This window comes from Xyrauchen texanus, chromosome 34 (assembly GCF_025860055.1).
Source record: "Xyrauchen texanus isolate HMW12.3.18 chromosome 34, RBS_HiC_50CHRs, whole genome shotgun sequence".
NCBI classification, from domain to species: domain Eukaryota; kingdom Metazoa; phylum Chordata; class Actinopteri; order Cypriniformes; family Catostomidae; genus Xyrauchen; species Xyrauchen texanus.
The window spans coordinates 21961746-21975504 of record NC_068309.1 but is presented as its reverse complement, the minus strand read 5'-3'; the positions used below and the strand labels follow the sequence as shown (position 1 = coordinate 21975504).

Genomic DNA, 13759 nt, shown 5'->3' with positions numbered 1-13759 from the left:
GCAACTGAAATTCATCACCCGCCACCCGGATAGAGGCGAGTCACTACGCCACCCGAGGACTTAGAGCTTAGATTGGGAATTGGGCATTTCAAATTTAGGAGAAAAAGGAGAGAAAAGAAAAAAGAAATAGTGAACTGTCATGTCCTGGTTTGCTCAGACAACACGACAGTTGTGGCATGTATAAACCACAAGGCGGAATTCATTCACCGGCACTGTTGCGACTCACCCCTAAAACGGAATGTGTTCACTGATTTGTGTCTCTCACATAACAAAGACCCAGTAAACTGCCCCATACATGAAATTCTCATATTTCTTCAAGAGTGGAGTGGTGTTGGCGTAGTTGTCTAAAGCACATAACTGGTAATCAGAAGGTCGCTGGTTTGATCCTCACAGCCACTAGTTGATAAGTGCACTGTAAGTCGCTTTGGATAAAAGCATCTGCCAAATGCATAAATGTAAATGTAAATGTAAGAGTGATTAGACGCAGGACTCGCTTAAAGTGTATGTGGCAACTATATCTGCGTATCACTCACATAGCCGGCGCCTCTATAGGCAAGCATGATTTAATCATAAAGTTCCTTAAAGGACCAATCAAGATGATTAACCCCACCTCGGCAGGCTACAGTCCTGATTTTGGACAACTTGGTCCCAAAAGTTCTTGCAGGGCCCCCCTTCGAGCCTTTGGACTCTGTTGATTTGTGCATGCTCTCCGTTAAGACTGCACTACTGCTGGCTCTGGCCTCAGTTAAAAGGGTCGGTGACCTGCATGCACTTTCAATCGACAATTCATGTCTGGAGTTTGGCCCCGGACTTTCAAGAGCTACTGTCAAACCCAGAAAATGCTATGTGCCTAAGGTCCTAACCATGCCCTTCAGAGCACAGGTGGTTCACCTTCAGACCTTCTTCCCTCTTCAATTCAGTTTTGATGAGGAACAATCATTGCATTTGTTATGCCCTGTGCGGGCACAACACGCATTCGTTGAGCATACATTCCAGTTCAGACTGTCTGATCAGCTCTTTGTATGCTATTCAAGCAAAGACTTTCTCACTGGATTGTCAATGCAATTGCCCAGGCTTATGCGTCGCAGTGTAAGACTTGCCCAAATGGTGTTAAAGCACACTCAACTAGAGGCATGGCCTCCTCATGGGCATGGACGAATGGTGTGTCAAGACATATGTTTTGTAGCAGGATGGTCCTCTCAAAACACATTTGCAAGGTTTTACAACCTAGACATAACATCTCTCTCTTCACAAGTCCTCTCAATTTAGAGCACCTGCTATTCATTGTCCAAATATATACAGTATACTTAAGCTTCTCCCTTTAAGGATGAGCTCTCCATCTTTTACACAACTGCCTGCATTAGACCGTTGTAATTTACCATAAGTCACAAGCACTTATATTATAAATAAACTCCCTTCCCGACTGGGTTCGTGAAGGAGTTAATTCATAATATATGATTGTAATTCATATATTCTTTCTGAGTGATCCCCTCCTGGCCCAACACGAGGGTCACTCACTGCAGCATACTCTTGTTGGTCGCCTTCCCATGAGACTTTGGCATCATGTTTCCTTTCTGAGAGGTTATGTCCTATAGTGTGGCGTGATGGGATTCTGTTCCCCATATGATGTAATAAACGCAATGTCAAGTGTACTGAGTTGTAAGGGAACGTCTCGGCTACGTATGTAACCTTGGATCCCTGAGATGAAGGGAACGAGACATTGCGAATGCTAGCCACACTATTAGACTCAGAGTTCTTGAGGTCTGAGCGATGCGCTCCTTGTTCTCAGTAAGAAAGTCTGAGGAAATGCTGTTTGTGCACCTGCTTTTATAGCAGACAGCTTTACACGAAAACAGGCGGGGCTCAACCCAGTGGTGCCTCCAGATGTACGACCATATGCACTGTGTGTACCATGAGCACTCCGACTGACCTGAGAAATATTTATTCTCAGAATATTTCACCAATCATGAAATGTGCCCCGTATTTCTGTTTGCTGTTTAAAAGAAATAGCAATGACCAATTTGTGAATGAATAATTATTTTGAGATTTTCAGTGAACGTCTTTTTGCAGCCAAACAGGATTGCAAAACGGTTTGAATCGATTTGTGATTCAGTACAATTAATTTGGAGCACTCTCTCACTGAATCATTTGGAGCAGTTTCTCACACTGTGGGACTGTGAATTAACGCAGACTACTTGCAGGCTTTTGTTGTCGGGAGCGGGACAAAACGTGAAAGTTGCAGACGGGAGCGGGACAAAATATTACATGTTTTTGCGGGAGTGGGACAGAATCTCTCTGAAGCGGGTCTGAAAAATCCATCCCGCACAGACTTCTACTTTATAATTCAGGTGCAGAACTTCACCAACACCCGCAGTGTGATTTGGGGTAGCTGATGTGGAGGGAGAGGGCGATATTTGATAAGAAAGAGCCTGTGGTGCATTAACAGCAGCCACATAGTCACTGCACACTGAGACAGCACCAGGCTTCTTCTATATGGGCACTAAAAACCTATACATTACACAAAACTATCTCTTATTATCGCTCGCGTAACGTCTCTGACTCTCTGGATTGAAGCAGCCGCTTCTTGAGAGTGTCGTTGCTTATGCCCAATGACAAAATTAGCAAAACACTACACATTTCTGGTTCTGTTTTGTGATTGGTTGGGCAGTCTACAGCACACTCTCAATGTTTGCAACACACAGCCCGCCCCCATATTGCTTTAACCAATGAACAAATTGGTATTTTTTTTATTTAAAACTGTTTCCCAAATGTTTGATTGGGTGGGTAATACTCACGTATGGGCCCATGCCTAGAACCGGCCCCGCCGTCAATCTGTGCATCACGTGGTTTGTTGAGCGCGTGTGGTTTATTTTACAATATTTAAGGATAAAACAATATGAAAATATTAACCCACTTATGAGGTCCAATTAACCTAGCATTCCTGTAAAAATTAACCAGCATTTGTGTGGAATAAAAAACCCATTTGCTGGGTTAAAATTAACAACTTAACTTGCTGGGTTAGTTTAGCCCAACGGGTGTTTTGTCCCATATTTAAACCCAATTTGAGTTATTTTTAACCCATCATTTTTTAGAGTGTAGGTATGTAAATGAAAATGGTGTTTTTTATTTTTTTGCACTTCCATAAATTATATTTTGCTGGTTCTATATTATTTATTTTCTATTGCTATCCCTGTATATCTATTTCTTTGTTTATTACAAGAGAAATGAGTACTATGTTCATACTGATTCCATAATACAAACAAGTACTCACATTCACATTGATTTTCTGTGTAACAGTGGTGAATTTTCTGAATCCCATATCTTACGCAATGTGGCGCTGATGTGTCAGTGATTGCCGACTTACATTTGACATTGCTATTAGATCAAGAAACCACATGGAAGTAAACTAAAGCAAGTACAACACATGAACAATATGATATGACTGTTGTCATTTGGTTGTACTACTGAATTTATGTAAGTTGTGAATCTATTTAGTCTCAAAAAGTGCCTGAGAAAATACTTATGTGTAGATTAAGTGTCATGTGTTGCTTAATATGTGTTTGACAGCAAGTTGCATCTCAGGAAATTTCAGTGTGAAAGTGATAAATCTTGTTCTAGATTTATCCTTTATTTGTTGCATTTTCTCTTTGATTTATGGAAAATAAAACATCATCATATATTTTATTTTATTATTTTATAATTGTCTTGAAAATGTTACACTGTCTGGCCATTTTGTTGATCCATTTTTGAAAGATATACGTGCCAAGTCTCTAAAGACCTGAATATGTAAGAGTGTTTGGGGAAATTCCCATTTAAGGGTTAATTTGATTAATTAATCTGCATCTTATGTAATTAATTAGATAAAAAAGTAATCGATTGACAGCCCTAGTAATTTTTTATTAATGAACATTTGCTTGTAGATCTTTTTTTCTCTCTCCCATTTTCTCCCCAATTTGGAATGCCCAATTCCCAATGCGCTCTAAGTCCTCGTGGTGGTGTATTGACTTGCCTCAATCCGGGTGGCGGAGGACAAATCTCAGTTGCCTCCGCATCTGAGACCGTCAATTCGCGCAACTTATCACGTGGGTTGTTGAGTGCATTACCGTGGAGATCTAGCACATGTGGAGGCTTCATGCTTTTTTCTGCGGCATCTACGCACAACTCACCGCACACCCCACCGAGAGCAAACCACATTATAGCATCCACAAGGATTTTACCTCAACGTGACTTTACCCTTCCTAGCAACCGGACCAACTGGTTGCTCAGGAAGCCTGACTGGAGTCATTCAGCATGACTTGGATTCAAACTTGGGACTCCTGGTGTGGTAGTCAGCGTCTTCGCTTGCTGAGCTACCCAGGCCCCCTGCTTGTAGAATTTTGGTGTTGCTTAAGCATGTACTGTTTGATTTTTATTGCTTAAGCAAAACAAAACATAATTTATTTTTTTACTAATAATATTTTATTGTTACTTGTCATAATTCACATTCATATCAAGCAATAGCAACATCCAAAAAAAATTTACTTCAAAGAACACAATGTCTTATGACTGCAATAAATACTATTATTATTATTATTATTTTGCAACCTGGTGCTTTTCTTTAACATTACTTAATGTATGTCTGCATATATGTATTTCTTTGTTACCCTGGAAATAAAAAAAATAATTTTGATGAAATAGCAATGAAAAACCTGGAGCCACCAGGGGTCAGTTTAACACTGAACAGTGGTATCTAAAGACCGGAAGGGGCGCTGCTCTTATTAAAGGCGGGATCAGGAAGCAGCCCTGTGTCAATCTATGAACAGCGAGGCGTTCGTGAATCCTCTCAGTGGTAGTATCAAGGTATGTTGTAAACGAGTGTTACCATAAGTCGGATTATTAACCAGAGAATCAATTACTGTACAATTTGCTATTGAGGTTATTAGTAATTAAGCAGATTCTAGTGGCGTGTGTCTGCAAGTTGTGTGGCGTTTAGCGTTTAGCGTGTAGAAATGACACGATAAAAAAAAAAATACATTTCAAATAATTATTATTTTTTTTTTAAATCTATCTATCGATTGATTAAAATCACTAATAAAATGCAATACTCACTATTTACCTCTCCGTCGCAATTCTATGATGCTTTTAAATGTATTCATACAATTTCCGTGTGTGTGTGTTGCTTGCAAAGTTGTTTTCACTTTCCTTTTCGCGGTTATTCAGCGAAATACCTCCACTGCCATCCTTAGTGTACGATAAAGTAAAAAAAAATAAAAATAAAATAATCTATATATACACACCTTTTTCTGGGTAGACTATTTTTTGGTAATGAGCTCATGTAGAGTGAATTATCTCGTGCTTAATGCAACAGCTGCTTGAGAATCGATTTTGCATTTCAACAATAGCTGTGATTTATATAAAAACAGAAATGTGGTATTTGATTTTTTTTTTTTTTACACAAATATGTACATGATCATTTGAGGCCCCAACTAATTATGTGTGCTAATCTTCCTTGTTCTGTTGTTTCCCTCTTTAAGCCATTGAAGAAAGTCTATTTGGATAACACAAATCAACAATGTCTTCGACATCACAAAAACACAAGGACTTCGTGGCAGAGCCCATGGGAGAGAAGCCTGTGATGGCACTAGCAGGAATTGGTGAAGTGCTTGGAAGGAGATTAGAAGAGAAGGGCTTTGATAAGGTAAGATTTATGCAGTATACTGTAATATATACTATAGTCAACCTTGAATTTGAAATGTTGGTGTTGTGGGATTGAAATGGCATGTTTGATTTTTTTTTTTTCTTCCCACAGGCATATGTTGTTCTAGGACAGTTCCTGGTGCTGAGGAAAGATGAGGAGCTGTTTCGGGAATGGTTGAAGGATACATCTGGAGCAAATACCAAACAGCAAGGCGACTGTTATAGCTGCCTGCGAGAGTGGTGTGACTCTTTCCTGTAGTCTTTTTATTTTTTATTTTTTTATTTTTTTTCTCCACTGTTGTATTTTCATCATACTTTGCCCCCACATGCCGAATACATTTACCTCGCTTCATCAATTTAATCATTTGGAAATTGTTTGGATGATCCAGTGCTAACATTTAGCCCAGAATTGTACATTGATATATCACAATAATGTCTTTTAGATGAGTACACTTACAAGATCACAGCTCAATTTGTGTTGTTCAAAGCATCATTCACCACTGCACATATGTTTGGTACGGAGGGGAGTGGTTTTTGTTGATGTTGTTGTTATTTTTTTAGAGACAAGATTAATTTAAAATGTTTCTGTATTTGCTCATCAACAAAACAAAATGAATTTGTCACATGCAATTCAGTTCAAAGGCTCTACATATTTGCACAATCCAGTTGTGCATACACTGACAATCATCTTCATGGTGGTCTGGCTTCTCTGTTTATTGTGGTGATGTTTGAAGGTTTTAACTGAAAATGGCAATATTGTGTAACAATAATAAGCTTTTAAAGGTTTAAGTTTGTCACTGTTTTCAAATATCTATTACCTTAGAATAACATGTATGATGGTATCATATTGCCATGTGATTTTATGTCCCCAACACACAGTTGTCTTTAAATAAATTAAAATGCCTTACAATTATGGATTTTTTTTTTTATTCACGTGTTGCCTTTTCACTGACTCTCAGATGTTTTAAGTTGCTCCATGGGTAGTCTGAAAGAAACACTGGCAAATATGTTCTCATGGCTCTAAAATCTGAGTAAGGAGCCAGTTTTGAACCTCTGTTATGCGTTTTAATCCTTTTGAAATAAAGTATAAATGTAATTGCAGGGTGTGGTGTTTGGTATGAAAATCAATATTATTGATCCAGTTCAATCTGTGAAATAATGTTCTGATGGAACAAGCTAAAGATTGCGGTTATTTTAAACGAGGTTATCTTAAAAGGATTGTTGACCCAAGACTTTGAGGCTTCAAAAATCACATAAAGATAGAATAAAAGGAATCGGAATGTGGTTTATGGTATAAATAAAAATGACTTTGATCTATTGATCTGTTTCTCACCCTCACGTATGTTGCTTCAGAAGATATGGAATAAACCACTGGAGACTTCTGGATTACTTTTGTCACCTTTATGTGATTTTTGGAGCTTCAAAGGACTGGTCACCATTCACTTGCATTGTATGGACCTAAAGGTCTGAGATATCCTAAAAATCTTTATTTGTGTTCTGCAGAAGAAAGTCATACACATCTGAAAGTGATTTAAATAATTAGAGAATTTCCATTTTTGGATGACCTATCCCTTTAAAATAACACCTGCAATATGTTTACCAATAAGTCATATACACAACTCTATTGTCTTTTAAATTTTTTATTCATAACCTTATTGGATTCTGTCTGCAGTATTTTAATTCATCACTTCAGACCACAAAATGCTATTTTGACATTCTCTTATTGTTGTCCCATAATTTATCCTTTATGCTAACAACTCTAATTTCCATCCCTTACTGTATATACTACTGTTTTGAAAAATGTGTGAATAGGACATCATTTTCATTTTACAAACTCCTTTAAGAGGGCTATATACTTTTGTTGTTTAAGTATTAAAAGCCTCACTTTCTTACATTAATCTAAACTTTAAAAGCTATACCATTTATCCAGAAATCTCAACCAGCTTACATAGCAACCACAAACAAACTTAATCAAAATGTACATACAGAATCACTGTATTATGCTGTGTGAAGATTTTTTTTCAAATATAATAAAAATTGAAATTATTTAAATATCCAGACCCACACCTATTTCCTTTTGAATGATTAAAAAACTGCTTGCTTATGTGTGTGTGTTGTTCTAGCTGATCAGTTTGCATCAGTCTTTGTTTAGTTTTTTTCCTGTGTGCCCTGAAAGGAACAGGATTTCCCATAAAACAGGAGAATAACAATGAATATCCTCACACACATGATTTTTTTAAATGTCGGGTTCTGCACTGACAATGATAATTAGCATTCATTTCTCTCCATTTTATTGAACCGTAATTTTGGATTTATTTGTTTTGTGTCTTGTCAGGTGTTGTGCTGTGTGATGTGCATACACAAATCAATATAATTTAAATGAGACTAATCCAGTTCTTCATGCGTCCTGCTTAGAGAAGAGCACAAAAGAACTTTTTCTCTCTGAATGGGTTTTCTGAAGTGGGCACAGGGGTGATGAAAGGGTCCTCACATGCATGGGCATCACAGTAGGCCATCAAGTCTGCTGCTGCCTTAGAAACCTAAGAATGCAGGATAGATTGTTAGTGCTTATATTAAGCGCATTTAAATATAGGACAGTTATTGATTTTTGATGAAACTGAGGATAATGATCTTAAAGGGATATTCTGGGTTCAATACAAGTTAATCTCAATTTGAGCAACAATGTTGATTACAACAAAACATTATTTCAACTAGTCCCTCCTTTTCTTTAAAAAAAGCTAAAATTTGGGTTCCAGTAAGGCACTTACAATGGAAGTGAATGGGGCTAATCCATAAATGTTAAAATACTCACTGTTTCAAAAGCCACAAGACATTAACCATATGCATGTGAACATGATTTTAGTGTGATAAAATCAGTTACAAACGTTATAATTTTGCAACTTCGTTGCCATGATGATGTAATGCTATAAACATTAAAACCACCGTAATGTTCACCTTAAAAATTTATTTTAAATTTACAGCTCAAATAATGAGTTTCAACATAATAATTAATGTAAGTGCTTTTATACGTGGCACATTTTTGCCTTTAAACCTTCCAAAAATTGGCCCCATTCACTTCCATTGTAAGTGCCCCAATGTAATCTCAATTACTGCTTTTTTTGCAGAAGATGACAGATGATTCAAAATTATAATTTTGTGGTAATCAACATTATGCCACAAATGCTGTAAATTGAGCTAACTTGTACTGAACAAAGAATATTACTTAAGTCAAATATACATTTGTCATATGAGAATTTGTACCATTGTCTTGTTATAATACAGACCGGTCTTTGTCATTGACTCACCCTCATCTTGTTCCAAACCTGTATGACTTCCTTTCTTCCATGTAACACAAAAGTCAGACCGAATGTTAGGAACTAAAAGCCTCTGTTACCATTCACCATGCAAAGAAAGTGAATGGTGACTGAGGCTGTCATTCTGGCTAAGATCTTTTTTTCACGAAAGAATGAACATCATATGAGATTGGAACAACATGAGGGTGAGTAAATGATGAAAGAATTTACATTTTTGGGTGAAATATCCCTTTAAAGTTTTATGAAAGGAAGCATAATTTGAGAAATACTACAGATAGAGTTTATCCTTGACTCTTTATGCTCTTTTTATTAAATATATTTACAATACATTGCTCTGTACCTGCACCTTAATTCATTTGCAAGGTTGAGGTCAATGTTAAAAGATTTTTAAGCTTCAAATTGTACTTGTAGGACATCCTTTACCATTGGGGATTATAGAATTATAACATACCTATTAACCTGATTCTAGATCTTTGCTCACATATGATACAAATCAGTCTTCTGGTTACAGACTGATATAATGTATTCGTAGGCATGCAAAATTATAATTGATCTGATTCTACTTTGCCACATTTTGCTGTTGTTTCACATTGCAACTCTCACCTTGATTCTGCAAAAACTGGCTTCAATCTTCAGCTGTTCTACCAGCTTCCTAGCCTGACCAACGCTCATGGTGCTGTTCACAGGGGTGTCTCCTTTCATCCTGCCAAAGAAACAATTTTTATATTTGGGTGAGTTTTCTCTTTAATAGCTATCTGCAAAATAATAAAACATAATCAAGAGCCGACCAATAAAGGTATCTTTTTTCTTTTTCTTTTCTCCCCTTTTTCTCCCAATTTGGAATGCCCAATTCCCACTACTTAGTAGGTTCACGTGGTGATGCAGTTACTCACCTCAATCTGGGTGGTGGAGGACAAATCTCAGTTGCCTCTGCTTCAATCCACACATCTTATCACGTGGCTCACTGTGCATGAGACTCACAGCATGTGGGAGCTCATGCTACTCTCCACAATCCACGCACAACTTAGCACGTGCCCCATTGAGAGCGAGAACCACTAATCGCGACCACGAGGAGATTACCCCATGTGACTCTACCCTCCCTTGCAACCGGGCCAATTTGGTTGTTTAGGAGACTTGGCTGGAGTCACTCAGCACACCCTGGATATGAACTCACAACTCCAGGGGTGGTAGTCAGCATCAATACTCACTGAGCTACACAGGCCCCCAATAAATGTATCTTGATTAATGCCGTACAATGCTACCACTATTAATATGCTGTTTTTAGCAGGGGTGTGAAAAGTACTCAGAAATTATAATTAAGTGAAAGTATGGATACTGAATGAAAATTGTACTCAATTAAAAGTTGAAGTATCTAGCCAAAAACATACTTGTGTGAAAGTAAAAAAGTATTCACATTCATTTTTACTTAAAAAAGTAAAAAAAAACTTTTCTCCCAGCTAGAGTGAAATCAAGAGAGGAAACTGTGTGAGAGAGGATGTTGTTAAATTCAATTGGTTTGTTAAGACTTTTTACTGTCTCTGACGACTGTGGCATTTGCAACCTGGTCATAGAATCATGTTACAGTAACTACTTTTTTGAAAAATTATTTTTATGTGGCCTGTTGTACGTAACACGGCAATTTCCTGGTGGAATGAACACTAGAGGCGCTGAAACAATTATGAGTTAATTCCCGTTTCACTCAAATAAGGAGTAAAACTGCAAATTATCACTTCATAAACACTTTCTTTTTGCCCTGTTCCTCACACGATGCTATCTTATGACATCTTAACACTTTTACTAGAGCACATGACTTATTTTAATATTTGCATTACATAATCAACTACATTTACAAGCTTGTTGAATTGTTATCAAATTGTGTGGTAGCTTAACTGATAATGTTGCATTTGTGATACAAAGGACCGGAGTACGAGTCCTGAAGAGTACCCGAGTCAACACGTGAGCCCAAAGTTTCATAGAAGCACCACAAAATGACATGGTTGTGTTTTTCATTTCACGTTTGCTTTTTGTGACACTATCGGTTAGGTTTAGGTTTAAGGCTTTGGGTAGGGAGGTTGGTTTTGTTGATTTAAAATCTTTTAGAGCATTGACTAGAGCATTAACCTTAAAAACCTCATCCGTTCGGGAGAACGTTCCACTTGCTTTTAGAGCCACACAGTGGACGTTTCACTTTAGAACTACCCTGAGAGGTGTAATGTAATTTAGCAAAAATGTTGGCACAGTCACCCAATGTTCTTTGTATGGGAGAAGGCACACACAAATTGCGATGTCATACAATTTCAAAATAAGCTTTGAAGAAAGTTAGTAATGTTATTGGTTTAGTGAATTGTTTTCTGAGGTTTGCTACCAAAACTTGCTGTTGAGCAGATGGATGAATTCAATAAAATTCATAATTATTTTTTTATTCAGATTCCATTGTTTTTATTATCATTATTATCATCATTATCATTGCTGGTTTTGTGGTTATTATTAATAGTAAAACAACAATAATAATTCAGCAAATGAGTAGAAATTAATAGATAAGATTTAAATATGAAGGCAATTATAGAAATAAATGGCATGTACACATTTAATTACAAAATCCTTTTGATATATATATATATATATATATATATATATATATATATATATATATATATACATACATATACTGTATATATATATATATATTTGCAACGTGAATGATAATTTATGACTTCATAAAGTTTAGGACAAAAACTGTAAGTGTTTCTCAATTCGTGCTCATAGTTTTGAATACATCACATTCAGTTGGGCAGGCTTGTCACACAAATTTTTAAAATGCGTTCAAGCTCAAATCAGATCCAAATTTCCACCTCTGCAGATGGTCGGAACTCCACACAGCCACCGTGTAACACTGTGTAATGATTGACCCCTGGTCAAATTCAGGTATATGAAATTACAAGTATTCCATTTAAATTGCACTCGAATAAAGTACAAATCTCCCAAAATAATACTTAAGTATTTTTACTCAATTATTTACACCCCTGGTTTTTAAGAAACAAATTATGTGCAGATTCTGTTTATAGTACACAGACTCCAATAGAAGCCTCTTGTATTTTGAAGCTCTCATATACAGTACCTCTGCTTCACTTCCTGTCTTTCATCCCTTGGTATCATTTACTAATGCTTTGCTAAAAGCTGCTGCCCTAGAAAACCAAAATCTCACCTTGGATTGCAATAATCTGATAGCAACACATTTCATTATTCTGAAACCTCAGTGGATTCACTGTGATTTTATTCATTTCCAGTTCATGATTAAAAATAATCATGTACAAATTGGTATGGAATTATTTATTTTTATCCAAAATATCAATATAGCAACCTAATGTGATCTTTAAGTAGCCTTCATTTGAATAGTATTCCAGGAGTGTATTGGGGCATGTCGGCCCCATTTTGCACATACTGAAGGAAGTGCTCACAGGCAAACTGATCACCACATGAAATTTACCATATTATTTGAGAAATTACACACAAAATTCCCCACGTTTGATTGTAATCTGATTAAATGTAATGTGTTTGGGTGGGTTGGTGTGGTTTACAAGGACATTTCCAGTGTCCCCATGATTTAAATCACCTTCATGGGGATATTTCATGGGAATGTTTTTTGAAAATGTAAAAATCCAGAAAGTTTTTTGTGAGGTTTAGGGGATAGAATCTATAGTTTGTACAGTATAAAAATAATTATGTCTATGGAGAGTCCTCATAATGATAGCTGCACCAACATGCGTGTGTGTGTGTGTGTGCGTAAAAAAACTAGACCAAATACATAAATGTCAAACATCACAGCTGCTCAAACAGATATAAGTAATAATTTAGAAGATCAACTAAACCATTGAATATAATGTGGAAAAATAGAAAATGGGAGTAAATTGAGAGCAAGAAGCAGAAAAAAAGACCACAGGGGTGTATTTGTCTATTTCTACCATTCTGGGCCTTTAATATTACCCTCGATCTCCCTTTTCCCCCTTTTCTCCCTCTTTCTTACCCTTGATGTATTCCTCTTGTGGTGATGTCTCTCTCCTCTTCTTTCCTTATTCCTTCTCTCTCTCTCTCTATCTGTCTGTGTTGTTGCTTTGTGCAGCCGGACCGCACCCTCATAGACTGTGTGGATGCTCCCCAGTTCTGTACAGTTCTGTGCACTGCAATTCTGCTACAGTGAACACCAGTCTCTTGGTACATCCACAAACTCCCCTCTGCAGTGAGTGGAATGTGCCAAGCAGAGGGAGGGGGCTCTACTGAAAGTGATATATTATGTGGGGTTGCTCATACCATTTCTACAGCTGCATGGAGTGGATGTACTGTAGGGAGAGGTAAATGTAGTGATGGATTTTTTTTTTTTTTTACTAAAATCTCACAGAATAGATTTGCATTGTAAAAACAACACACTTGATAGCTATATTTCTTTTGATAATTGTCTGTGCTCTCTTGCTGAAGCTCATGAATCAGTGAGCCTTCATTCTCACTACAATGTTACCATGGGAACTGCTGCAGTCTCAGTCTCTTTGTCTTGTACTGTGGCACCATTTTGACTCAGTGGTCTTGCCCTACCTTGGTTAAGATCTAATACCCCCCTCCACATCTTTACATCCCCCTCCCACTCCATTCATTCTCATGTTACATTCACATTGTTACAAATCTGCCCCCTAGTTTCCTTCTGAGAAATGAGAATACACTCTTGTGTGAAATGTTTAACTGGGAAAATAAAAATAAAAATCAGATAAATTCTTAAT

The 13759-nt window shown here is 37.0% G+C and overlaps 2 protein-coding genes across 3 annotated transcripts; one reads left to right on the top strand and one right to left on the bottom strand.

The window, feature by feature from the left end:
• Window positions 1–4763: 4763 nt before the first annotated feature.
• Window positions 4764–7149, top strand: LOC127628248 (barrier-to-autointegration factor-like). Of its 2 annotated transcripts, XM_052105027.1 has the most exons (3): window positions 4764–4839; window positions 5514–5677; window positions 5789–6932. In XM_052105027.1, the coding sequence occupies exons 2-3, from the start codon at window positions 5552–5554 to the stop codon at window positions 5933–5935; spliced, it is 273 nt and encodes a 90-aa protein (XP_051960987.1). In that variant the 5' UTR covers window positions 4764–4839; window positions 5514–5551; the 3' UTR covers window positions 5936–6932. The 2 variants fall into 2 exon arrangements, with proteins under 2 accessions (XP_051960987.1, XP_051960988.1); XM_052105028.1 differs by lacking the exon at window positions 4764–4839 and having other exon boundaries at window positions 5546–5677; window positions 5789–7149.
• Window positions 7150–7357: 208 nt separating this feature from the next.
• Window positions 7358–13161, bottom strand: LOC127628247 (guanine nucleotide-binding protein G(I)/G(S)/G(O) subunit gamma-3-like). Its single transcript, XM_052105026.1, has 3 exons — window positions 13015–13161; window positions 9594–9693; window positions 7358–8216 (listed from the first exon to the last, which is right to left on the bottom strand). The coding sequence occupies exons 1-3, from the start codon at window positions 13125–13127 to the stop codon at window positions 8088–8090; spliced, it is 342 nt and encodes a 113-aa protein (XP_051960986.1). The 5' UTR covers window positions 13128–13161; the 3' UTR covers window positions 7358–8087.
• Between the last annotated feature and the right edge of the window lie 598 nt (window positions 13162–13759).

Coding starts and splice junctions, on each gene's coding strand:
- LOC127628248 (XM_052105028.1), top strand. CDS start 5,552: ATGTCTTCGACATCACAAAAACACAAGGACTTCGTGGCAGAGCCCATG. Junction 5,678..5,788: donor AAGAGAAGGGCTTTGATAAG/GTAAGATTTATG, acceptor TTCTTCCCACAG/GCATATGTTGTTCTAGGACA.
- LOC127628247 (XM_052105026.1), bottom strand. CDS start 13,127: ATGAGGGTGCGGTCCGGCTGCACAAAGCAACAACACAGACAGATAGAG. Junction 9,694..13,014: donor ACAAGAGGAATACATCAAGG/GTAAGAAAGAGG, acceptor TTTCTTTGGCAG/GATGAAAGGAGACACCCCTG. Junction 8,217..9,593: donor CCAGTTTTTGCAGAATCAAG/GTGAGAGTTGCA, acceptor CTGCATTCTTAG/GTTTCTAAGGCAGCAGCAGA.